The sequence below is a fragment of the Arachis stenosperma genome, chromosome 2, assembly GCF_014773155.1.
Source record: "Arachis stenosperma cultivar V10309 chromosome 2, arast.V10309.gnm1.PFL2, whole genome shotgun sequence".
Classification (NCBI taxonomy): Eukaryota; Viridiplantae; Streptophyta; class Magnoliopsida; order Fabales; family Fabaceae; genus Arachis; species Arachis stenosperma.
The window spans coordinates 10787888-10814308 of NC_080378.1; the positions used below are offsets into that span (position 1 = coordinate 10787888).

The window sequence follows — 26421 nt, forward strand, 5'->3', positions numbered from 1 at the left end:
AAACTTATTTATAAAGAAACTTATTTATGATGCACTTATTTATAAAAAAGAAACTTGTTAGCAAAAAGTTGATATTTATATTTAAACTTGAATTTGTCCATAAATTTTAATTTGATACTTCTTTGATCTATTTTCTAATACAACATGTGTGATTAAAAATAAAACAATAAACTTATAATTAATATGAAATAATATTAAAATTAATTTAAAACATATATATCTGTAGTTCCCTCAGAGTGCACATGAGCCGAATGAAGCCGGGTTCGTTTTAATCTAAATTCGGACCCGAAATAATGATCAGGTCTATTTTTAAGACTTTTACTCGATTCTAAACCCGATAAAATTCCACCAAATTAGCCCATAAAATATTCGGGATCAGACCAAATTTTCGAACCATGTCGAATCATCTGCACCCCTAATCCTATTTGTATGCCACCTCGCATTTAGTCCATTAATATCCTTTGAGTGCACATATTCTCGGCTTATCATATGCTTTTATTGCTTATCATATGCTTTTATTGCTTCAAAGAACTTTGAAATTTTTTTTTTTGAAGTGTTGATCTTCGACACATTGCATAAATAGATTTTTTTTTTTGTTATTTAGGATATTTCCTAATCTAATAGGTCAAAGAGTAATTTTTGTGAATTGGAGTTTCATTTAAAAGGTTGACTATTGAGTTGTTGTATGCATACGGCAAAATTTAAATTCTCAACACTTATATAAGCAGCTAACTATTAGACCAACCTAATTTGATTATTTACGTAAATAAATAAATCTTTGTGGTGTGACACTTTTCATTAAATAAAATATTTAATTATTTAAAATAAAAAGTCCGTTTTTGAACTCATCTACGAATTAAGTAATAAAATGTCATATTCATAAACTAATTTTACTCAAATACTTAAACTCTTATTTATTATTTCACAAATTAATAATTAAAGTAGTCTCTAAATTTGTAGTCGAATTTTAATGTTGTTTTTAATTGTCTTTTAACAGTTATCCCTCAAATATTTTTCAGTGACAGTGTAATGACAGAATTAGAGGAAAGCTACCTAAAAGCTACGTTGCACGGATAATTTGATAATTTTAAATTTAGAACGACACTGAAATTCTACTGTAAATTCAAGAATCATTTTGAGCATTGACTCTTAATTCACATTTAAAATTTTATTAAAATCTCTACGCCCACTCTTCATCGGATCCCCACTATTAGGGGTGTTCAAATTCAAACCGGTCCAAATTAAACTGCTCATTCAATTCAATCCAAATCGAAAACCGATTAAAACCGCACTAATTCGGATTTGATTGGATTCTATCTTTTACAAACCGCGGGATCGGATCGGATTTTGGATATACTTTTCATAACCGATCCAATCCAATCCAAACCGCACAATGTATTATTATTTTATTATTATATTTACAATTATACTTATAACATGTTCAATTTTTTATAAATTTTTATATTATTCATGTATTATTATTATTTAATAAATATTTTATGTTCAAAATATTATTTATTTATTTATTTTAACTAACCTATAATTTTATTTCTATCGTTATGTTATCGTTTGCTTTTTAAGATATTGTTAAAACTTGTTATGTCATTGTTGATTATTTAAAATTTGATGTTGAGACTTGTTATATGTATTTAATTGTTTTAATTTATAAATCGCAAACCCAATCCAATTCAAATCGTTTAAAATTGGATCGGATTGAATTTTTTTTAAAGCATCCAATCCAAACCGCACCGCAACTAAAATTAGTGTTCGAATCGAATGAGTTTTTACTCAAAACCGATCCAAACCGCACCGCGAATACCCCTACTCCTGTCACCTAATCGTAACCTTGGCCCTAAAATTAAGAGCACCGACTACCTCCACTCACACACACGTCCAGGCAAGGGAACAAACGAAGGAAAAGATACAGAAAGAACGAGAGAACAGAGCACCGAGAAGAAGAATGAGAAAGAATAGGGGTGAAGAGGGAGAAGAGCTCGGTGAGGGAGAGCGCCAAAGCAAGAAGGAGAAGATGGCGGCGGCAGGGAGAGGAGCCGCCGCGAGCTGAAGAACAAAGAGTGAAGGACGAGAGAGAGAGAGAGAGAGGGCGAGCAGAGAAGAAGAACGAGAGAGAGAGAGGGGAAGGAAGAAGATGAAGGAGAGGGAGAGAGCGGCGACGGCGAGCCATCGCCACGCCGTCATCGAGGCCGCCGTTGAAGATGCTGGAGCTGCCGCTCTGCTGTTTTCCACCCTGCCGTTTATACAGCTCTCCCCTGTTCTGCGACGCCTTGTTCCACCCACGGAGCTGCTGTCAGCAACGTCGTCTTCCGCTGAAGCCGTTTATGGTTCTGCCACCGCCTTGAGCCACTGCTGCTCTGCTGTCCTGTCCGTTCTGCCAGCTGTGAGCGCAACTTCGTCTCCATTTTTTCGTGTTTTGACAAATTGAGATTGGGGCTGACTTTCTTTAAAATTGAATACATTTAAAAGTTTAGTAACAAGTACATTGGAGCTGATGACTCTCTATGATTTGATTACGCTTACTCTTAATGAGGGTTGATTGGTTTAATAAATGTGAATGACTGAATAATAGTTGGAGTATTAATTTGTGATTTATGTTGGTGAATGCAATTGATGAATTTGGCAAGGTCGTGGGTTTTTGTCCCACTTGCATGATTTTATTTATTAAGTAAGGACGCGAGTTTTTGTCTCGCTTGCATGATTTGATATTAAGCATGGACGTGGATTGTTGTCATGCTTGTATGATGATAGTGATTGTATTACCTGGCAAGGACTTGCGTTCATCTTGGTTGCTTAATGTCCTTGATGTTTGATATTATATATTTTTAGGAGGTCTATGGATGTCCCTCCCACCTCTAGATTTTGACAAGGGACACGGTCACAATGAGGATGATGATATGTAACACTTACTTGTGGACCAGATAGTCAAACGCCTCATGGGAACGATAATGTGTAACGTCCATGAGGGTACTAATTTTCAAATGGGGACGGCGAGAAGTAACACCCATTTGTAAAAAAGTGTCGGGTTCTAGTGGTAACCAACACTAAGCTCATGGTCAGCGGGGATGCATAATTGTTTGAGTTTGCCTATGTGATTATCTAATTGCTATATGTACTGTTTGAGATAATTATAATCTCGTGTTTGATATTGTATGCTTTGCTTGTGTTTGTTCTTTGTGGGTTTAAGGAGGTGTTGGAGCTTGTGGTGGGTTCTGGGTTGGATCTTAGACATGATACAGGGCGCAATGGCGTCATTTGATCCATGTAGCCGAGCCTACCTAGTGGGATAAGGCCTTTTTGTCGTTGTAGTATTTCGTAACAATTTTTAATATTTAAAATATCATAATAGATATAAATAGAGAGAGAATCTTGACGGTGAATGAAATATAGTATCAATAATTTAATTAAAGGTAAAATCTGAACATTTATTAATATATAGGGTTATGTTAGACTTTTTAATTTTGATAAGCACAAGTTAACTTTGAAAAGTACCTCCTTAGGTGCTTTCAAAATCACTCTTAACTTTCAAAACTACAAATGCAAATACACGACTTTGTTTTTTAATTTACCAAACACAAAGTGAGGTGTTTGTGCTTTGGATAAAAAGTTGCTCTTTGAAAAAACTTTAGCAAACCAGTCTCTTGCCCCCTTTAACTAAGTTTAAACCATTAATTGGATTTATTGGGCTAGATTCATAACTTATTCTAATTCAAACTATGTATGTTAATTCCTAACTTCTTGACTTTATTTAATTTGATTGCTTTAAACATTTGATAATATTAATTATTAGCTTTAAGCTGGGATTTCTCAATAATCAGGAAAGAAATCATGAAAAAAAACCTTTTATATGTGAATTGCATTCTGTTCCACAATACATATATGATATTATTAATTGTTTTATTCATGCAGAAAGAAGCATGGCTATTCCTATTCCTATACCCGAGTTCTTGCAAGAATATACGGTCAACTTGGTTGCTGAGTATGTAACAAATCAACTAGACTATGTGTGGAATTATGAGAAGAAGTTTGACGACCTAAGCAGAGTTGTTAAGGAACTCCAGGAAGAAAGAGACAGGGTGCATGATAAAGCTGAGGAGGAGGAAGATCGATATGGGAGAGAAATATACAATGATGTTAAAGTGTGGTTAGATCGGGTAGATGAAGTGATTTCTGAATATGAAAAGTTCAAAGAGGAGCACAGAAAAAATGGGGAGTATCCCCTTTCTTTGTCAAATCTGGAGACAAGGCATAGTCGCAGCAAAACAGCCCAAGATATTAAAGACAAGATTAGAGATCTACAACAGGAAAAGCATGATAGCATATCTCATTGTCAGGGTGCATCTTCCATGGGGTTTGCATTCGCTAATGTTGACTATGAGGCCTTTGATTCGAGAAAAGAAATCACAAGGAATATTACGAGAGCACTTGAAGACGCGCGCGCCAGAGCGATCGGGATTCACGGGCCAGCTGGTGTTGGGAAGACCACTTTGGTAATAGAAGTTGCTAACAAAGCTTGGAAAGACAAGCTATTCAATGTGGTGATCATGGTGAATGTGACAAAAAGTCCTGATATTCGAAAGATTCAAGGGCAGATTGCTGAAATGCTGGGAATGAAATTGGAAGAGGAAAGTGAGCACGTGAGAGCACTTCGCATACAGAAGAGATTGAAGAAAGAGAAGGAGAATGCGCTTATAATCCTTGATGATATGAGTGTGAAACTAGATTTGGATATGTTGGGCTTGGGGATTGCATCAGAGACTTACAGTGATGACACTGACTGCCAGAAGAATCTCATTGTTCCGGAAGGAAGGAAATCTTCTGCTGCTGACAATTTTCCTCCCAACAAGAATAAGACCAAACAAAGTCCCAAAGATGGTTCTGCAGAGGAAATAGAGAAAACCTCTGTGGGTTCTGGTAAGCTGAAAACAGAAGAGCGTCACAAAGGATGCAAGGTTTTGCTTATTTCTGAGATGAGACAAGTGTTGAGCCAAATGGGTGTGAAGCCAAGCTTAATCTTCTCAGTTAATGTCCTGAGTGACAAGGAAGCCGAGACCTTGTTCAAGAAAAGGGCTGGAATTGTCGACAAAAATTTTGAACTTGGAAAAGTAGCAGCTGAGATCACCAAAAAATGTCATGGTTTGCCCATGTCAATAGTTACGACAGCAAAGGCATTGAAAAATCAGAGCCCCTCAGTTTGGGAGGATACTCGTCTGAAGCTTCAAAGGCAAAGGCTAACAGGAACACCTGAGTATTCTACAAGGTTGAGTTATAATCTTCTAGAAAATGAGGAGCTCAAGCTTACCTTCTTGCTTTGTGCTAGTATGGGTCACGATGCTTTAATTGCAGACTTGGTGAAACGCTGCATTGGTTTGGGTTTTCTTCAAGATATCTATACAGTAAGGGAAGCCAGAGATAGAGTACAATCGTTGCTTGTGAAGTTAAAACAATCAGGTTTATTGTCTGACAGCTATTCAAGTGATCATTTCTCAATGCAAAACCTTGTTCGCAATGCAGCTTTGTCAATAGCATCCGAGGACAACCATGTGTTCAGATTGACAAAAGGAAAACTAGATGAATGGCCGGATGAGGACAAACTTGAAAAGTACACTGATATTTTCTTACAGCGTTGTGGTTTCATTGAGGAGTTTCCTAGAAGCATAAGATGTCCCAGGGTTAGAGTGTTTCAAATTGACAATAATGATCCACATTTGAAAATACCAGATAGCTTTTTCCAAGAAATGAAAGAACTTAGAGTTTTGATTTTGACTGGCATCCATCTCTCACCGTTGCCCTCATCAATTGGATGCCTGATAAAACTCAGAATGCTCTGTTTGGAGCACTGCAAAATAGATGAGAAAAATTTGTGCATCATTGGAGAGTTGAAGAATCTAAGAATTCTAAGCTTTTCAGGATCTGATATTGAAAGCTTGCCTGTTGAGTTGAAGAACTTGTCTAAGCTACAAATCTTTGACATAAGCAATTGCTCCAAACTTGGTGGTATTCCGCCTAAGGTAATATCAAGTATGACCAGACTGGAGGAGTTGTACATGAGAAACACTTCAATTCAATGGAAGGTTAACGGAGGACAGGAAAACCAGAGTAAAAATGCTAGCTTATCTGAGTTGGGGCATCTGGATCAACTAACAAATTTAGACATTCAAATCCCAAGTGCTGTCCATCTTCCCAAGAATTTGTTCTTTGACAGGTTGCAAAACTACAAGATCATCATTGGCTCTTCTGGGAGATATTCAAAGCAAGAATTCAAAATGCCAGAGAAGTACGAACTGGTGCGGTTCTTGGCAATACAGCAAAAAAATGGCTTTGACATTCATTCTCAGAATGAGATCAAGATGTTGTTTGAAAGAGTTGAAAATCTTCTGTTGGAAAAATTCAATGGCGTACAAGATCTTTTTTATGAGTTGAATTTGAAAGGATTTCCCTTTCTTAAGCACTTGTTCATTGTAAGCAATTCTGACATTTGCTCCCTTATCAACCCAAAAGACAGGAAGCACCCTGAGATGGCTTTCCCTAAGTTAGAGTTATTGGATCTCTATAAGCTCAAGAAGCTGAAGGAGATATGCTCATCTTCTTGTGAACTTTCAAAACCTTCCTTTGGTAAACTGAAAATCATCAAGATCAAGCTTTGCAGTGCACTGAAGAATGTCTTCCCAATCTCTATGGTTGGATTTCTAACTGTTCTTGAAACAATTCAAGTTTCTGAATGTAGCTCTTTGAAGGAGATTGTTCATGTAGAGCCTGCTCATGAAACAACTCAAGATTCTGAATGTAGCCCTTCGAAGGACATTGTACATGTAGAGAATATTATTGAAGAGGAGTCTTCAAGATTTCCTGAATTGCGCTATTTGGCTCTACATTCTCTGAATGAGTTTATTGGATTTGATCCCATTTCATCCGAAGGAAAGACTAGAATACTATTCAATGAAAAGGTGTGTTCCGTTTCTAGAGTAATATCTATTTTTGTTTCTAGAGTAATATCTATTTCATATCTTATTAACAAAATGATATACGTTTTAAATATCCATGGATATATAAAAAGTTCAATTTCGTAACCCAAGTTTTGGTAACTGAATATAGTGATCAACGAATATAATATTAAGTGTATAGGTGATTTTCAACTAAGTTTTAGGTGCTACTATATCTCAACTTTCAAAATAAGGGTTAAAAAGATGTAGGATTTCATTGAATTTGGTTCAAATACCTTTGACCTAACTTTTCTCATTATAATATATGAGAAGGTAAACCATCAAAATAGCATTCACAAGATTTTGTTATTGAGAAAATCATCTAAAAAAAATTGAAAATAGCCGTTCACCGGCAAAAGATATCAACTATATGAAACATAGTTTATAAAAAAATAAATTTGTCAATTGACCTCTAAAAAGTGTTAATTGTTTTACAAAATAACCCAATATAAAACAAACTTAGGGAAATAGATACTAGAGAATTAGAACTTTTTCAATTGGTAATTAGTGATTTAAGATTAATTAGAGTCCACCCATCACACAAATGTTATGTCACAATTTAACATGCAATATGAGCATTATCATTAATTAAAATAGGCTTGAATTGATGATTGGTTTATTTTTTCAAACGATTAACGTCTTTTAGGGACCACGTTCTAGTTTTGTTATGTTGGGGTTATTTTGTCATAGACAAATCATTTGTATGCTATCATGGTGGTTCATTCTATAAGAGAGTTTTTTCTATTTGCATTAATTAATAAACATCGGAAAAATGATAAGTTTGACAACTTTAGGAAATTTTCTGTACAAGGCAACAATGATAACAATAATAAAGCCTTATCCTACTAAAAGCGTGGTTACATGGTTCAAATAACATGGTTTCCTATCATGATTCATGTATGAACTTAGTCCATTTACTTTCAGATTTCTTCAGATAAACTCATTTAGAGACATTTTAGATTTCGCTCTGCCCCTAATCATTGGGATATCAACCATCTAAGCTACCTTTTTGACTGGATGCTTTGATCTTTTGGTTTTCTCCCAATGTGCCCAAACCACCTGAAGCGAGATTTCGCTATCTTTTCAATTTCTCCAACAATGTGTTATTATTATAATTCTCTCTCATGTTCTTATTCTTTATTTTGTCTATTTGAGTATGACAACTCATCCACCAAAGTATCTTCATCTTAGTCACCTTTTGCCACCAAGACTTTGTCTAGCACACTATAGTTGGTTTAATGATAGTGTAACAAAATTTATACTTAAGCTTTAAAGGTAACTTTTTCTTGAATATAAAGACGGAAACACTCCTCCACTTTAATAACCAACCCGATTGAATCTTATGATTTACATCTCTCTATATTTCCCATGTCTTGAACAATATAAGCCAGATATTTAAATCTCGTGGTATGATGTTTTCCTCAATTTTCACTATTTGCAGTCCATATATACCTTGTCTTATTGCAATAATTCATGCCTAGATCATGTACCTCTAAACTAAAACTTTTTGTTATGTACCACCAAGCCAATTAAAAATTAAATATTAGGGACTTAATTGTAAATGAGTAAACTATAGGCTAGGATGGATTTTGTAACTAACTTGCCTAGCTGGTCTGTGAGTGAGAGAGTGAGCATTCTTTTATGAAAGGGAGGTGGGAACTATAAAGGGTTGTGGAGAAGTAGTGAGAGCATTTAGAAAGATGGGATCAAACTAGGACTAGGAGAGAATCAAGTATATTGAATACCTGATACTTTTGTTACACTTTTCTTTAGTAACTAATAATACAAACACATACTGGGAAATTGGGTGGTGTCACACTTGTATCACTCCATCTCCCTTGCCATTATATTAATGTTTCATTTTTACTCTAGATACCGAGTTCTTATACTTGTCTTCGGTCTTCACAAGTCTAACTTCTCATTTAAATCTTTCCACTATTCACCTATAAGAATGATATCATCAATAGACATATACTATAGTACGACTTGCTGGATATGCTTAGTAACATCTCTAAGACTAGTGTGTAAAAAAGTAGAGACTTATAATGTTTGGTATAATTTTCAAAATTAACTTGTGACTTCTCAAAAAGTTATTTAAAGTGCTTATGGAGAAGTTAAAAAAGAATATTTTTTCTTATAATAAAAAGCTTTTTATCAATCCTCTTTAAAATAAGTACTTTTGTAACTAAAAAACCAAATACAAAATAATTTATGTATAAGTTACTTTTAATATAAGTCCTTATGTTTTAAACTCCTTTTTCAGAATAACTTAATTTCACCATAGCGGCTTACCCAAAATCATAATAACCTATTTATTGTAAATCGTCGAGATTGAAAGAATAAATTCGAAAGATGCAATTTTTTTTAGTAATTAAAAAATATTAAAGAAACAAAAGAATTGTATTCTAATTATTTCTTTTTTTTTCTTTGTTTTTTTTTTATAAAAATTATTAGAAATTAAATTATTTATTCACTTGAATATATATTTATATTCATATATTCAAATGAATAAGAAGAATTCGTATATATAGAAAGAGCTTAACAAAAGATATAAACATTTCAATAATTATTATTATTATCTCGTCGGAAATGGAACAAAAAATTAGAATAACTTAATTAAGTTGTTTATCCAAAGTTCCAAACTGGCTCCAATTATAACTTCATGGTACCCCTTAATTGCACAAAAATAAAATGTCTTTGCTCTTTACACTTTTTTTCTCCAAAACCTTCCATAAAATTTCTTTTGATACCTTATGTTTTTTACAAATAATTTCCTATACAGTACATCTTGCTATAAAATGATAGTGGTATATTCTTATTTTTTCTTGTACTGTCGCTTGGCAGATTATGGTTTCCAAATTGGAAAGAATGGTGTTGTCGGCAATCCAAATTGACAGCATATGGAACGACAAGCAAAGCTCTCATTTTCAGAAGTTGATACATTTGGACGTTAGTAATTGTTGCAATTTAAAATATTTATTATCATTATCTATGGCCAAGAGTTTGGGGAATCTTCAAAGCCTTTTCATCAGTGAATGTGACAATATGGGTTGCATCATCAGTCACCAAGGGCAAGGTCGTATTGGTAAGAAGGTATGGAGGTTGGTAGCATTTGCGGTTTTTTTTTTTTCTGTATTTTCTCTTTCGGGTAATGTGATGTCATTTTAATCTAACGTTTATAGTCTATTGTTTTTAGGCTTACAATTTGATTCATAAAAACAATTTACTAATTAGAATATGTTTGATCGTTAAGGGAAAATGAGGGTGGAAATTTTTACTAATTAGTTCCATATTTAATTTTACTCATAACTTCCAACTAAACAAGCTCATTGAGTATTCTAATATGAAAAATTAATTGAAAATCCTAACTCATCCTCCTAATTACCTTCCTAGCTTCTAAATAAATAAAGTTTTGAATTTTTTATGTTTTCAAGAAATAACATATACATTTAAATTTTTACATATTTAAATATTAATTAGCCAATGAATACAACCTTCTCTTAAAACAAACCACAAAACCTTTATAATATACTTACTGTCTATCTTACTATTGAGCTATTTGATATGTTTAACCTTTGGCATCTTTGTTAATTTCATTATCTTGCTGTTGGGTGAGCCGAAGCAGGATAACATCTTTCCAAAGTTGAAGAATATCAAATTGAGTAACATGAAGAGTTTGAATGAAATATGGAGTTCTGTGGTCCACATAAATTCTTTTGGCAAGCTGGACACTTTGATTATTGAGAAGTGCGACAAATTAGTCCAAGTATTTCCAAGGTACTTGGTTGGAATGTTTCAGAGCCTAGGTAGCTTGAGGGTTACTAATTGCAAGTCTATGGAAGCTATCTTTGACCTAGATCATAAAAACCCAGATGCTAAGGTTGTAATCCGTCTGCAAGATGTTCATTTGGAAACACTCCCAAAGTTAGAACAAATTTTGAGATGGAAGAAAGATAAGGAGGGGATAAACTTCAGTCATCTGCAAAAGATGTATGTTCATGATTGTGAAAACTTGGAAAATATATTTCCAGTTTCGGTGGCTGAGAATCTTGGAAATCTTGAATATCTTATGGTATTGAATTGCATTCAGTTGAGGGAAATTGTAGCTGAGGGAGAAGCAGGTGTCTCTGTTGAATTTCCATTTCCCAAACTAACCACTATCAATTTTTCAAAGCTGCCAAAGTTCAAGAGTTTCTATCCTGGAGCTTATACATTAAATTGTCCACTGCTGAATGAGCTATCTATTGAACTGTGTGACAACCTAGAACTGTTCAGAGAACAGACTGCAATTGCACAAGGAAAGCATATTCTTTTTCCTGAAAAGGTATATATATATATATATATATATATATATATATATATATATATATATATATATACTTTTATAATTTCTTACATTCAACTTCTACTTAACTACAGTTTTTTTCATCGTTTATTTCATTTAGGTAATCAATAATTTGAAGTCCATGCAAATTGAGTTGCAGCATGCAAAGTCGTCAACTCGTTACCGAAGAGACAACTTAGAAGAGCTTCGCTTGTCTAGATTAAAGAAAACTGATGTTATATATTCTTTCCTACATAGCAATCCTAATCTGAAGAGCCTGTGGTTGAATGGTTGTTCCTTTAAAGTTTTGATTCCTCTTGAAAGGCCTGCTAACTTTGAAAGCTTAGGGGTTGTTCCAAAATTGAAAATCTTGAAGTTAACGAACTTATTTTCTCTTGAGGAGATTGGTTTTGAACAAGATGTAATTCTTCAAAGAATAGAGTTCTTGATTTTAAAGAATTGTCATCGGTTGAACACTATAGCACCATCATCCGTATCTCTCACTTATTTGACAAATTTGGAAGTAGTTGATTGCAACAAGCTAAAATTTTTAATGTCATTATCAACTGCTGGAAGCCTGGGTCAGCTCAACATCATGAAGGTAATTGGTTGTGAATCTCTCAAGGAAATTGTATCAGAGCAAGGGAAAGAAGATAAAGAAGAAGACAAGGGAGAAAAAGATGAAGGAAATGCGAGTAAGGTCAACATTGTTTTCAAACAATTGAAATCTCTTGAACTTGTGTCTCTGAAGAGCCTAGAATGCTTTTGCAACTCTCAGAGTTGTGTGTTCGAGTTCCCATCATTGGAGAAATTGGTGGTGAGTGCATGTCCCAAAATGGAAAGTTTCTCTCAAGAAGTGAAGAGCACACCAATTCTGCAGAAGATATATGTTGTGCATGATAAAGAGAAGAAGAGATGGTGCTGGAATGGCAGTCTACAAACTACAATAGAATACATGTTTGCAGAAAAGGTACACAGATATGAACAAACTACTCTCTCCTCCCCATGTTCAAAGTACCTGTCCAGAAACAAAAATATAAATTATTCGTTTAGAGAATAATTGTTGATTTCTAATAAAAGACGGTATTAATTTTTTCATTAACACTAATTTCATTATGATAATTGAATAAAAAATCATGTTTTCATTTATTTAAAATAAAATAAACTACTATTTCTGATTATAAAAGATTTGAGAACTGAGAATTCTATTTATTAAAGATATAAATAAACTAACTTGTTATTCATAATAAGTTAGGTTAATTCGACAAAACTATCCAAAATGTCCGATGAAACTACTCAATAAACTATCTATTTCGGGTAATTTTGTTGAACTTACTAACCCAATCCTTTGATATCAAATTAGTTTACATATTTCATTATTAGAATTTTTAGCAGTCAAAACTTTCATAATTAGAAAAGTAGCTTACACAAATTTTAATCATCACTAAAATTTCATCATCTCCTTATGTGAAATTTTCGTTTATGGATAGTTGTTTTGACAGGTCAGAGTAGTGTCTAAATTTTCACTTCATTTTTGCGGGACTAAAAATATGTTATATGCACAATAGTATTCTTATGTGTACCTCTTTTCTTTAGTATTTAAAGTGAACCAAGAAGAAAGAGAATGTAACATATTTGTGTGTTAATATCAAAAAATAAAAATGTACATTTAACATTCACTCGTCACTCAAACAATTAAAGCAATTTGGGTTAAAGGTTGTGGTATGCCCGAAATTTATCCGATGAACCACAAACCGAGTCATCCAATGGTGTCTTGTCAATCTAATATAACATGCACCCATGCCTCAGTAGTGCACTCGCAGTTCCTTTTCTCCGTTCTAGATCTTCTACCCATCTCTGTCTTTCTTTGAGCTCTTATTCCTCACAGCATAGTCCAAGTAAATTCTTTTTTCTGCTCCAACTTTTTATTGCATGAAGTAAGCAATTTAGGCCTGAATAATGGATTGTACTATTTTGCTTAAAAAGGGTGAAGCTTTGATCTTGTTTGCTCTAGGCATAAAGAGCATGCTTGGATTATATGTGCTAGAGATATAGGTTAGCATATATGATTAGTCAAAACATAATCTGTTCCATGACCTGTAAAATCTGTTTCTGCAGTTTTTCCTTTTGGATTTTGTTATGATCAGTTAAAAATTCCTTCCTTAACGACTCTAGCCTGCTATATAAGGGAAATTCCTTGTATGTTTGAGATTAACTTGGAAGTCTATTAAATATACAAGAGGTTAATTTTTCTTCTTGGATGGGAATGGAGAGTTCAAGGGTATTCAAAGTCATTGGAGTATACAAGTGGGTGAGGGATTTGGTTTGGTTCAAGGGTGTTCAAAGGAAACGTGCACAGAGAACAAGTTTTTTATTGGATATATAAACAAATGCTATTTTTGAGTCTTGCCTTTGTTTCAGACACAACTCTAATAACAGAAGCTACATAGCAAGTTTCAAAACTATATAGAAGGCATCTGTGATCTGTGAACACATTATGCTCTTCATCATCTACATTTGAAATATGGGTCTCAGCCGAAGTTTTGCTTCCTCAGGATGTTCTTTTCACTTATCGCTTTTGATTCATACTGCTTCTCCTGATCAAGCCCATGCTATCATCTAACTAGAATCATAGCAGTGAACCTTCATACCATCACTTGCATCTTATTTTTTCATCTTCATTTTTCTCCTCCTTTGATTCTTTTTTGTGAACCTTAATTATATCAGCAAAACTACATTATTGTTCAAAGGATATAGGTAGAACAATTGACATGGGCTTCTCAAAGCATCCTAAATCATCAAGAGGATTTAAATCAAACATCCCAACAGCGAAAAATTTTTAGAGACTTATTTGATATTTTAAGAACCAATAAGTCCATTGCAAAATTTTTTAAGGACCTATTTGCTCTATTACTCATCTAAAACTTCGGGTTAAACTATTATTACTCTAAACGTTTCCATTGCCACACCAAAAATATTAAAGAATTTTGCATTTTATTATTTCCTCTAGTTTGGTAGGATGCTGAACTAATCACTGATGATTTTTTATCTAAATAAGAGGAGCATTTTGATTGTGCTTATAGTCAACCATTTGGGTTATTTGTTAATGATAAAATTATTTGGCGTGTTTACAGAAATTCTTTGAAGGCATGGATAGGTTAAGTGTTTCTGAACATCCTTATCTTCAAGAAGTTTGGCAAGGTGATAAAAAGGCTCCGAGAAAGGATTGGTTTTACAACTTGGAAACTTTGACGTTGCAGAATTGTGTATTTGAATCTCATGCAATTCCTGCTAATGTTCTTTATTGCTTGAAGAGATTAAAAGAGCTGACTGTGCGGGATTGCCACAAAATAAAAGCCATTTTTGAGATGAATGATGCCAATGTTAGGGGAGTATTCCAATTAAAGAAGCTGTACTTAGCCTGGCTACCGAATGTGGCACATGTATGGCAAAAGGATAAACAAGGAATTTCCTGCTTTCAAAATCTGCAACAAGTGACTGTCTATGGATGTGACAAATTGGAAACACTATTTCCTGCAGCTCTGGCCAAGGATCTTAGGATGCTTGAGAAACTTGATGTGAATAATTGCAATAAGTTGCTAGAAATTGTTGGAAAAGAAGAGGAAGCAGCAGAAAAAACACAGAAGTTTTTGTTTCCTCATTTAACCGAGCTGAAGCTTAATATGTTGCCACACCTCACTTGCTTTTGCTCTACAATGTTCACTTTGGACTGCCCCGAGTTAGATGTGTTAGAAGTAGTTAACTGTAATAAGCTGGAATTATTTCGAAGTCAACATGATGCACATGTTGAGGATCAAGGTAGTACTTCAATTAACATAAAGGTATGTAACAAATCTAGATTCCACAATTTTTTTTCTCTCTTATGATCAATGATGCAAAAATACTCGAATTTATTTCTTGCATGCAGATATGCATCAAATACTATTGTGAATTTGTGACCAACGATTTGAATCAAAACATAAGATTATTTATTATATATTCAATATATGTGCAACATACCCTATGAACTTCTAATTATTTCACATTGTGTTTTTGCCTTAAATAGGTTGTTTCCAAGGTGGAGAAATTGTGTCTCAATTGGAAACATACTTCGGTGTTATCATCATGGTTAAAAAGTCAACTTGTAGATGCTCTAAATGTGCTTGACCTATCCTTTGACTTTGATGATGATGTGAATAGGAACTCTACTTTTCCTTTTGAAATACTTGAGAAGACACCCAATTTAGAAAAAATGGATATATCTAATTGTGGAAGTGTCAAGGAGATATTCTGCTCTCAAGATATTTCTAGAGTCAGCAGTGGGATGTTTGGAAAGTTGAAACGATTGCAACTGTTCAACCTATTTGAGCTGAACTCCATTAGCGGGTCAGAGCACCTGCTAAAGCTCCATCTGTTACATGTTTCTGGGTGTCCAAATTTGACATCTTTTGTAGTACAATCTTGCTCCAATCTGAGAGAATTGCACATAGGCTTCTGTGATGGATTACCATGTTTACTCACACCCAGAACAGCAAGATTGTTATTACACCTCAAGGAGATATACATTTACAATTGCGACTCAATGAAAGAAGTAGTGGGAAAAGATGAGCAAGATGAAACAGATGATATCAAATTTGAGCGGCTAGAGAGGATAAAGTTCCGATCTTTGCGAAGGCTGGAAAGTTTTTATTCAGGCAAAGCCACTATGCAGTTACCCTCTCTGATTCACGTGGAGATACTACGGTGCCCCAAGATGAAAATTTTCTCTGATGGCTTGATAGATGCAAAATCCTTTAAAGGAATTCAAATTTCCTACGACCGAGATGATGAATTGGTCTTCCATGAGGATCTTAAGTCCAGCTTAGAAATTTTGTTCCTGTATCAGGTAAGGACTCATATATCATATATGAACAAAATTTTATTTTTGCCTTCATATTTTTGTGCAAACTGTGTTCAGTTGAAAGTTAAAGGTTGAAAAACGTCTAATTTTTTTTTGGTGATTTGAAAAACGTCTAATTATCATCTCTTATAATGAAGTAAACTTTTGTATATTATAATGTAAACTTTTTATGTTACATTTTCAAAAAAGACTTGATTTCTTAACTTAATGATGAGTTGATTAACATATATTTTATTATATATAGTTTTGAAAATCTTACACTGCCAAGAAATTTAAGTCCTAATTATATTTAACCCTGCTGTTTCTTTCATTTTTCGTTCATCATGAGTCTTTTTGTTTGGTAGTTTATTAGTGATTTTTCTGTAAGCTAAGGCTTAATTGATTGTTTTTGGCACTAAAAAAATTCTGACATTTCATTCTTTTTTTTGTTCCTCTTTTTTTATTTAAATCACAGGGAAGTTTATCTCTTGGTGATTATCCTGAGCTAAACAATAAATGGGTTGGTTTGGAGTGCATCCCAGGATACTGGTCCTTCAGCAAATTGAAATCTTTGGAGGTGGAAGGGTGCAAATTTTTGTCAGATGCAGTGTTGCCATCTCATTTACTTCCTTTACTAGATAGTTTGGAAGAGTTGAATGTGCAGAAATGTGATCATGTTAAGACAGTATTTGGAACAGATGCATGTGCTGATACACCAACAAATGATCCAGAAAAGATTGTTACACTTCCCTTGAAGAGAATAATTTTGAGGCAGTTGCCAACTCTGAGTCATGTCTGGAACAGGGATCCAAAGGAAGTCTCAGTCTTCCATTTCTTAAAGAAGTTATTGTTGAGGGATGTAAAAGCATAAAGAGTTTGCTCCCAGCATTGGTTACTGAAATAGAAGATGAAGAACCACATGCAATACTGCCGTCTCATTTACTTCCTTTCCTAAATAATCTGGAACAGTTGAAGTTGCGGAGATGTGATTCTGTTGAAACAATATTTGGTGTGAAAGACGGAACAACACAGGATTCAAACATAACTGTTCCCTTGAAGGAATTGATTTTGGAGCAGCTTCCAACTCTCAGGCATGTCTGGAACAGGGATCCTAAAGGAAGTCTCAGTTTTCCATTTCTAAACAAACTTATTGTTGAGGGATGTAAAAGCATAAAGAGTTTGCTCCCAGGATCAGTTACTGAAAGAGAAGATGAAGAACCACATGCAATGCTGCCATCTCATTTACTTCCTTTCCTAAGTAATCTGGAACAGTTGAAGTTACAGAGATGCGATTCTATTGAGACAATATTTGGTGTGAAAGACAGATCAACACAGGATTCAAGCATAATTGTTCCCTTGAAGGAATTGTTTTTGGAGCAGCTTCCAACTATGAGGCACGTTTGGAGCGATGATCCTAAAGGATGTTTCAGCTTTCCAAATCTACAGGAAGTTACTGCCAATGAATGTAAAAGCATAAAAAGTTTGTTCCCGGCATCAGTTTCAGCAGGTAATCTACAAAAGTTAGAAGTGAGAAGTTGTGTGGAGCTAGTAGAAATTGTTCTGGCAAATAATGAAGCAACAAAGGAAGAAAACAAAGAGTTTACTATGTTCACAAAGTTAACCTCTTTGACACTCTCTGATTTGCCAAAGCTGAGGTGCATTTGTTCCGAGATGCAAATGCTAGATTCATCGGAGATGGAAGGCTGTGAATCTTCATTTAATGCATTACTACCATCTCATTTAATTCCTTACTTAGGAAACTTGGAGGAGTTGGTTGTCAAGAAATTTGATTCCATCGAGGCAATATTTGATGTGAAAGATACATCAACACATGATTTAAACATGATTGTTATTCCCTTGAAGAAATTGAATTTGGAGCAGCTTCCAACTCTGAAGCATGTTTGGAACAAGGATCCTAAAGGATGTCTCAGCCTTAAATTGGAAGAAGTTACTCTCAATGAATGTAAAAGCATAAAATGTTTGATTCCAGCATCAGTTGCCAAAGATAATCTACGAAAATTGGAAGTGAAGAATTGTGTGGAGTTAGTGGAAATTGTTGCAGTAGATGAAGCAGCTACAAAAGAAGCAAGTATAGATCTTGCAATGTTCCCTAAGTTAACCTCGTTGGTGCTATGTGATTTGCCAAAACTTAGGTGCATATCTTCTGCAATCAGTGCAATGCAAATTCTAGAGTGGCCACTGTTAGAAAATTTAAATGTTTATCACTGTGAAAATCTGAAGATATTTGCAGAAAACTTCCAAAACTCTCCATGTTCTTATCCAGAGGATCAAGATATCATAGCAATAGAAAATCATGGTGTCCTTTCAACTGGAAAGGTATGTAAGAAATCTCTGGTACCAGCAATTCGCACTGAGTTCTCACACATTTCTTATTTAGAGATATCGCGTATTTACGTGCACACACAGGTGGGATATAGTTTTTAGGATGAGCTTCTATTTAGTTGGCTTAATTTTTACCCCTTTTAAATAAAAATTATGTGTTTTAGTCTCATTTTTTAGCTACTATATCGCTGTAAAATTTGATATATTAAAAAGTTCTATTTTCTCTTTTCTTATGCTAAAGAATTTTTATTTCACTTCTTATGAATATGTTATAGATGTTTCTTAGGATATGTTCTGTTCATGCATAAAAACTTCTACTCTCTAATCAAGCATAACCTTAATTTGTATATCTTACTTTAAACACCATGCTCACTAATTATCTTCAGGATGGAGGGGTAGAATTTACATGGTATAAATCTCATACTCTATCCAATGATAAAAGGAAGTGAATTAATTTGGTATTACAATAGCAATACATACAAATAACTAAATTTTAGAAAAAGTAAATTAAATCCACTTTGTCCTTATTTTCTGAATTTCTTATTGATTTCTTATCCTAGGTTACCCCCCACTTGGTGAAACTGTCCTTGAGTAAGGAAGACGTCATTATGATCGAGCAAGAACTACTTCATGTGGACCTCCAAAAAATAAAAACCCTCACTTTGCAGAGTTTTAATGATGATTCAGATACATTTCCAAATGATTTCTTTACAAAGGTGCCACTACCAAATATAAAAAAGCTACGCCTGATAGAGAGTGCTTTTGAAGCGTTATTCCACTCGCAAAGGCCTGAGCTAGAACAACATACCAAAATCCTTTCACAGCTTAAAAAATTGGAGCTTAAAAATCTATACAAGCTCAAATCCATAGGGTTGGAGCACAGTTGGGTGGCCCCACTTCTTGAAAATCTCAAGGTCTTGAAAGTCTTGGAATGCAGTTGTTTGACAAACTTAGCACCATCTACCGTACAATCTTTCTCCCATCTGACTGAACTGCATGTAGAGGGTTGTGCAAGATTGGAATATTTGTTCACATCCTTAACTGCCAAAGGTTTGGTTGCGTTGGACGAGATATCTGTTTCCAACTGTGAATCATTGAAAACCATAGTGGCGCATGAAGAGAGTGATAAATCAGATGACCATCTGACATTTCCGGAACTCTGGAACCTGTCTCTCAGCAAGTTACCAAGACTTGGAAGCTTCTACACAGGGAACTCAACTTTAAAGTTCCGGTGGTTGATGAATGTTACGATCACCGAGTGCAAGTGCATGGAAACTTTCTCTCACGGTAATCTGGTAGCACACAAGCTACGAACTGTGGATATAGATGAAGAGCATTGGTCCAAAGTTGATCTGAATACTTTGATCCAGCAACAGTTTGAGAAAGGAAAGGAAGCAACCTTAAGTTAGCACAATCAAAATCTCACCCACACGACTTATACGTAAGTGTATACATATTGTTCAATACTACCCAATTCAAACTTAAATAACTGTTTATTTGGATATGTTGGTTTTTTAATACACCACTTTGTCTAATTGGGCAATAAGTTTAAAATGGAATATTGTCTAATGAGCTAAGTTAATTCTCAAGGGTAAGAACTACATATGCTGGTAACTGATATTAACTAATTACACCATGTCTATCTGCTCATAGTATATGTTTTTTTCCCGCGCTGCAGTGCACTAGTTGGAAGCTAAACATTCAAGAAAATTGTACTGGTTCAGTTGTTGATTATAGTTTTCATTAGTGATGGCTCTGTTCTGTTCATCATCTAATGATTGTTTTCCTTTTTGAATATTAATTAGCCACAATTGGTTGATGTTTATTCCACCTGAATTATTTTGATACTTTGAAGAGAGTAATTGTGAAAAAGATTTATTCAACATTGAGTAATACATACGTGACTTGATATATAAGCTAGATACACACTGAATTCACAATTGATTCTCATTCGATCTTCTTCTAGAACATGTCTGACATCTTTATAACAAAGTATCTCTAGGTGAGTTTTTTGCAGAGATAGCAAATATTGAAGGGTGTGCTTGATTTATGTGTTTTTTTTTGGTTATTTTCTATTTTCAGAATTTCGTGAAGAAAAAGGTAAAAACAGTAAAAATAATAAAATTCTGTTTTTCGTTTTCACTTCCTGTTCTTTTTTTTTTTTTTCACAAAATTCTGAAAATAAGAAACATTGAAAATGAATACACAAAATAAACGCATTAGACCTTGCGTTGTAAATGTGACTTAGTTTGGGTGGTTGTAATTCAACACATGAAGAATCTTATTTAATTTCTTTTCTTTCGATTCTAAAACTATTTTTACTTTTTGCAAATATCTTACATACCTGTTTATGAAATTTTATGTTGAAGGTTGTATGGGACTCCAAATGCAGCAAGAACAAAAGTGGATCACATCATGACAACAACTGTTCAAATAATAAAGTGGTTGTTTCTTTATTGTTGAAATGTGGTGTGCATGAAAAAAGTTCCCTGTAATCTTACAGAGAAGAAGTGTGAATGGCTTTTAAGTGACATGAAAGTATTATTATTTTGTATTTTCGTACATGATGTGAGGTGTGTGTATTATTTTGAAGTTATTGAAACTGTACTTGTAGAAAATAAAAGTGACCTCAAATTTTAGAGGAGTATGGTTTGTGTAGAAGTTGTGAGAGATTGTTCTAAGAACAGAGTTGACAATGGCATATATGTTTAAACTTCGATAAAGATGATTTGTATGTTTAGAGAAGAGATAAGACATATGTAGTTGTTTCTTTGCTTAGGCTCCCCTATCATGCTTCCGAGGTTTGCATTATGGTTTTGAAAATTACAAAAACTAGAATGAGGACTCAAATAAATGATAACAGCTGTTAATAAATATTATAAAACAATTTTAAATACATAATTATAAATATGAATAGAAAAATATTTTGTGAAATAATAAAAGTTTAATCACATGAAAATATTCGTTATAAATTTATACAAATTTTAAGATTTGCAGTTATTTATATGTCAAATTATCTTTACTAAAAATTTTATATATACACATAAAAAATTAGTTATTATATATTTGCGTATAAGTATTTGTGTTGTTTTATTTTTAATATGTATTTTATATTTTAATATGTATTTTATGCAAGTAACTGTTTTTTGTGTATGCAAATAGCATCGTTGTATCTTTATTTATTTCTATTTCAAAAATTAAAGTTTCATATGTCTATATTATCAATTATTTTGATAAGTATAAATAAATTGTATTTTCATTGGATAGAATTAAAATATAAATATTAAAATAAAATAATATTATTTTAAAGGAGAAATTTACTTGGTGTATTGGAGATCTTGAACAGAATTTTTAGTTCTTTAAATAGAAGAGAGAAAAATTCTTTAAATAGAAGAGAGAAGGGCAGCTAGCTAATGAAATGGACTATGTCCATATTGTTGATTCTTGTTCCGGACCTTACCTAGAACCGGATGATTGGGCTTCGAAGGGAAGACCCAAACGTTAAAGGAGGGTGGTCTCCGACTTGTTCGAGTCTGGGAGCCGCCGTCCGAGTTGTATGTTTCGAAGAATGGCGGGTGGTACCTGCAAAGACACTCCGATGCCTAAGTCAGCAAAGGGGTAAGCTGGTTTTGAATGAATTGGAACTTGATTTTACCTGAGTTTATCAGTATATTTACAGGTGATGGTCCAATAACCACCGTTGAAGTAGTTCCACTTCTGAGGGTGGATAACCGTCCTTTTATCTTAGGGTTGTTGGGATATCTCTTCTAGAAGTGGGTGAGAGATTTTAGAAGGCAGTTATTCACTTAGATAAGTATTGGTTGCCTTCTGGCGTTGACTCTGACCTCTTTAAGGAGCTCGGTCAAACAGTGAAGGCCAACCTTTTGGATTGGGCCTCTTAGCTTAGTTTGGGTCTGGCTTATTACTTGGGTCAGGGTATGAACAGTGCCACTACTCGATTCCAATCTCTTTTTGTGAGTTGGATTCGAGTATTGGATTTAGGAATATTCGAGTTGGCTTCTTACCATCACGTCGGAAAACCGACGTGATTTTGGTTTCTGGAAAGGCATGATTTCAAATTATGAACTGTCCTATCGCTTTGGCTTTTCGCATTTATGAGTGGAGGGCGGTTACATTGGTAACGGTGCGCTCCTTTAATGAGGGGTCACTTGACGATAATGCCCCTAACACATTATAAATGCCTTTCTCTCCTCTTTCTTCATTTTCTTTTGTCTTCTCTTTGAAGTTTCCTCTTTCTGCTCCTTCATTTTCTTACTCGAACCCTTGGGCTCTTTCTCTTTGCTATTCTGCAGCGTCGTACTTGGGATTTTTCTTTATCTTCTTCACAAAGGTTAGTTCTTTGCACCCTCTTTTCATTTTTACAGTATTTTCTTTATCTTTGCTTGATATATTGTATGTCGGAGAGGGGTCTTGTATCTTTAATGCATTTTTGTTATTTGTAGTAAGAAACTCTGGAATTTTTGCATTTTCTATTTTACAAAAATAATTTCTTTTGCCGCTGTTGACTGCTTTCCCTGTTTGTTTTAGAAGAAGTGTCTTATCTTTGAGAGCCCTGTTTTTTTATGGTTTCTTTTTTCTTGTAGGTTTTATCACTTTTATATACACTTCCTCATTATTGAAAAATGTCTTCTCGTATCCCTGAGACTCTCTTAAAATGGGTAGATGCCTCAGTTCTTTCTGAAAGCTCTATAGTGGATAACGTTTTTATGACCGAACTCTAAAAATACCATAGTATCTGTAGTCTTGATGCTGATGAACTTAAGTATGAGTTAGTAGCACCAGACCCTGAGGATCGGATTTTCTGTGGGAGGACTGATGATTCTGACCCCCACTTCTTTTTCATGTATGACCGCCTCTTCACTCGCTTGGGGGTTGCTTTCCCTTTTTCTGACTTTGAGGTAAAGGTTTTATCTCATTGCCGGGTGGCTCATATCCAACTCCACCCCAATTCTTGGGCTTACCTAAAAATATACCAATTCATTAGCCGAGAGCTTGACTTCCCGAGTTCTTTACGAATATTTTTCTACCTTTTTCACCTGACTAAGCCTTTCAGTGCTTCAAATAAACAAAACAAACAACAGTGGGTGTCTTTCCGAGCTATTCAGGGCCGGAAAGTATTTTTCATCTTTGATGAATCTTTCCATGATTTCAAAAACTTTTCTTCAAGATCCAGACTGTAGAGGACCATCACCCTTTTTTTCCAAACGAAAATAACAAGCCCCAATTTCCCCTGTACTGGTTCGAGACCTCCCCTATAGAGAAATATGATCTAACTAACTTGGATGAGATAGAGGAGGCCATTGTTGGGTTTTTTTCGAGAGACTTAGGGGCGAGCTCCAAACCTGGATACCAAGAAATTTCTTCTTGGCTCTCCAAGTTTTGTACGGATCGAGCTAGGTAGTTTTTTTTATCTCTTTGGTGCTAATTTCGATAACTTCGGACTTGTATTTATTCCAACTTGTATACTAACCAACTTTGTTTTTTATTTTAGAAATGGTGAAAAGTGGGTCGAGCGCTTCTTACCAGAAGGTGCAGGAGGCGTAGAGGAAGGCTCGCGCCCGAGCTGACGCCCAGAAAGTCAGAACTTCTAGCAATCTTCCCTCCCATGGGTCTGGTTTGGGGACCTCCTCTTCCAGGCCGATTTTGGTAAATCCTATTCCTACTCCTCCTCTTCCTCATCCTGTCCCTGTCCCTCCGGTTCAGCCCTCTCCAGAACCTGAGAAGAAAAAATGCAAGACCTCGGAGACCGGTTCCTCTATTGCTGGGGAGGCCGGTTTCGATGGTCCAAAATTCGCGAGGAAGCACATCCTTCCATATAGTCAATTTTCTATGGATGATGTTTCCCTCCGAAACCATCTTCTGATTCGGGGGGGAATTTGGACTGCCGGAGTCTATACTTCTCTTCTTGATATTTTTAACAAGGCTCCCTTAAGTGTTTCTAAAAAATCCATAGTGGACCTTGAAGGGAGGATTGTCATGTATCAGGAAGAGGAGAAGAGGCTGCAGGAGGAGAATGCTTGGTTGAAGGAAGAGCTTGCCCAACTCCAGGGGAGGGAGAAAAAATTAATGGGCCAATGTGCTATGACTGAGGGGTTGAAGGAGAAGGCTGAACAAAATTATGTTAGGCTCCTTTAGGATAATCTTGATCTGAAAAAACAGCTGGACCTGAATGGGGAGGCCTATCAGGACTTGGAGGACTCCATTGTTGAGAGTTCTGAATAGATGTTTAGGGTATTTAAGGAACAAGTCGGAGTGATTGCTCCTGACTTGGAGAGATAGTTTCTCCTCCTCGTCCTGAGACCGACTCTGATTTGAAGACTCGTGAGCAGCGCATTATTGAATCTCCTTCTCCTGAGGTTGAGCAGATGGAAGAGTTCCTGCCGAGTTCTTCTTTTCATCCAGGCGAAGCTCCGACCACTATTTCCGAAGAGATGCTTCCGACTCCTCTGACTTCCACGGCTGCAGCTCCGACTTCCTCTCTTGGTGATGATTTGAACCCCCTTCTTGATCCGAAGTGATTGAAACTATTTTAAGGCCCGGCTTGTGGGTCCTTTTTATGAACTCTTTTTATATTTATTTGTATACTTTGCTTGAGGTTCCTTAACATTGGGTCCTTTTTATAGTGCCTTTAACAACAATTTTTGTTTCTCGTCCTTTTTTGGGCAGGACCTTTAACAAAGTAATCGTTTTATTGTTTATGTGATGATGCTGTGTTTATTTGAGAACTTTTGTTGAATGATTTAAGGCCTTTACAAGGTTTTTTTGAAAAAACCTTTGTTTCGATTTTTGGACAGAAAGCTTTTACTATGTAAAGCCTTTTAAGTTATGAGAAAACCTTTTTGCTAAGTAATCTTTTTCTTTAGCAAAGTATTTATGAAAAGCTTTTGTCGTTGATTCCCTAAGGAACTCTCACATCTCTTTGTTTTCCATTACGCTAACCTTGTACGTTCAATTTTGCTTTGTCTGTTGAATCGTTTATATAACTTAGGTTGTTCTTGCGATGCATTTTACTCTGCTCGGGCTTTCCGACTTGTAAGTCGTAAGCTATATCGTGTCCGAGCTTGCCATAATCGTCTTTTATAACCTCTTTACACTAACTTGTGCCTCATCACTTTATCTTGCCGACCATGTAGGTCGGTCAACGGATTCTTGCGCTTTTTTGAGTTTAAGTCAGTGCGTATCGTAATAATGGAAAATGGAAATTTTAAAGAGAAAGAAGATAATATAAAGAGAGATATTATTATTAAATGTAGTATGGATTTATAAAGATGCTTTTGCTACTAAGGGGTGGGAATTGCTGCCCCCTAATCCTTGCTGTGATGCCTCGTTAAAATCCCCTCCAGGAAAATTCCTTTTTGGGAAAAAACCATGAAGTCGGGAAAAAGAGTACATCAGGGAGCGAGGTTCGCTTCTAGCTGTAATATCTCTTCATATTGCAAGCGTGCCATGGTCTGGGAAGCTTTGATCCTTCTAGGTCGGACACCTTATACTACCCTTTTCCTAAGACTTCAATTATCTTGTAGGGTCCTTTCCAATTTGCAGCAAGCTTCCCTTCACCTGACTTGTTTACGCCGATGTCATTTCTGATAAGAACCAAGTTCTCTGAGGTGAAGCTTCTTCGAATGACTTTTTTGTTGTATATGTTCGTCATCCTTTGCTTTAATGCTGCTTCTCGTATTTGGGCTTGTTCCCAGACTTCGAGAAGTAACTCAAGTTCTTCTTTTTGCGCTTGAACGTTGCCGACCTCGTCGTAAAATCTCACCCTTGGACTTTGCTTGTTGATCTCTAAAGGGATCATGGCTTCTATGCTGTAGGCGAGTCGAAAGGGTGTCTCTCCAGTAGTGGAATGAGGTGTG

General features: G+C 35.1%; 2 protein-coding genes across 3 annotated transcripts in view; both read left to right on the forward strand.

Annotated features, from left to right (window-relative positions):
• The window catches only part of LOC130961961 (uncharacterized), a 46844-nt gene extending 29772 nt beyond the window's left edge, over nucleotides 1-17072 (forward strand). The window contains exons 1-8 of one of the 2 annotated variants that reach the window (XM_057888017.1): nucleotides 1691-2398; nucleotides 3925-6962; nucleotides 9843-10091; nucleotides 10624-11322; nucleotides 11444-12292; nucleotides 14457-15164; nucleotides 15389-16207; nucleotides 16677-17072. In XM_057888017.1, the coding sequence (XP_057744000.1) occupies nucleotides 3933-6962; nucleotides 9843-10091; nucleotides 10624-11322; nucleotides 11444-12292; nucleotides 14457-15164; nucleotides 15389-16207; nucleotides 16677-17072 (6750 nt within the window). In that variant the 5' untranslated portion in view covers nucleotides 1691-2398; nucleotides 3925-3932. Of the gene's footprint in view, nucleotides 1-1690; nucleotides 2399-3924; nucleotides 6963-9842; nucleotides 10092-10623; nucleotides 11323-11443; nucleotides 12293-14456; nucleotides 15165-15388; nucleotides 16208-16676 lie in introns of those variants that run through there. The other variant, XM_057888016.1, reaches the window with a different exon arrangement.
• On the forward strand, nucleotides 17071-21364 carry LOC130961962 (uncharacterized). Its single transcript, XM_057888018.1, has 3 exons — nucleotides 17071-18538; nucleotides 19105-19985; nucleotides 20914-21364. Exons 1-2 carry the CDS (start codon nucleotides 17429-17431, stop codon nucleotides 19951-19953), a joined length of 1959 nt encoding a protein of 652 aa, XP_057744001.1. The 5' UTR covers nucleotides 17071-17428; the 3' UTR covers nucleotides 19954-19985; nucleotides 20914-21364.
• The last annotated feature ends 5057 nt before the right edge of the window (nucleotides 21365-26421 follow it).

Excerpts from the sequence above, each read along its gene's own strand:
- LOC130961962 (XM_057888018.1), top strand. The coding sequence starts at position 17,429 with ATGCTGCCATCTCATTTACTTCCTTTCCTAAGTAATCTGGAACAGTTG. Across the intron at positions 18,539-19,104 it reads GTGTCCTTTCAACTGGAAAG|GTTACCCCCCACTTGGTGAA; the intron begins GTATGTAAGAAA and ends TTCTTATCCTAG.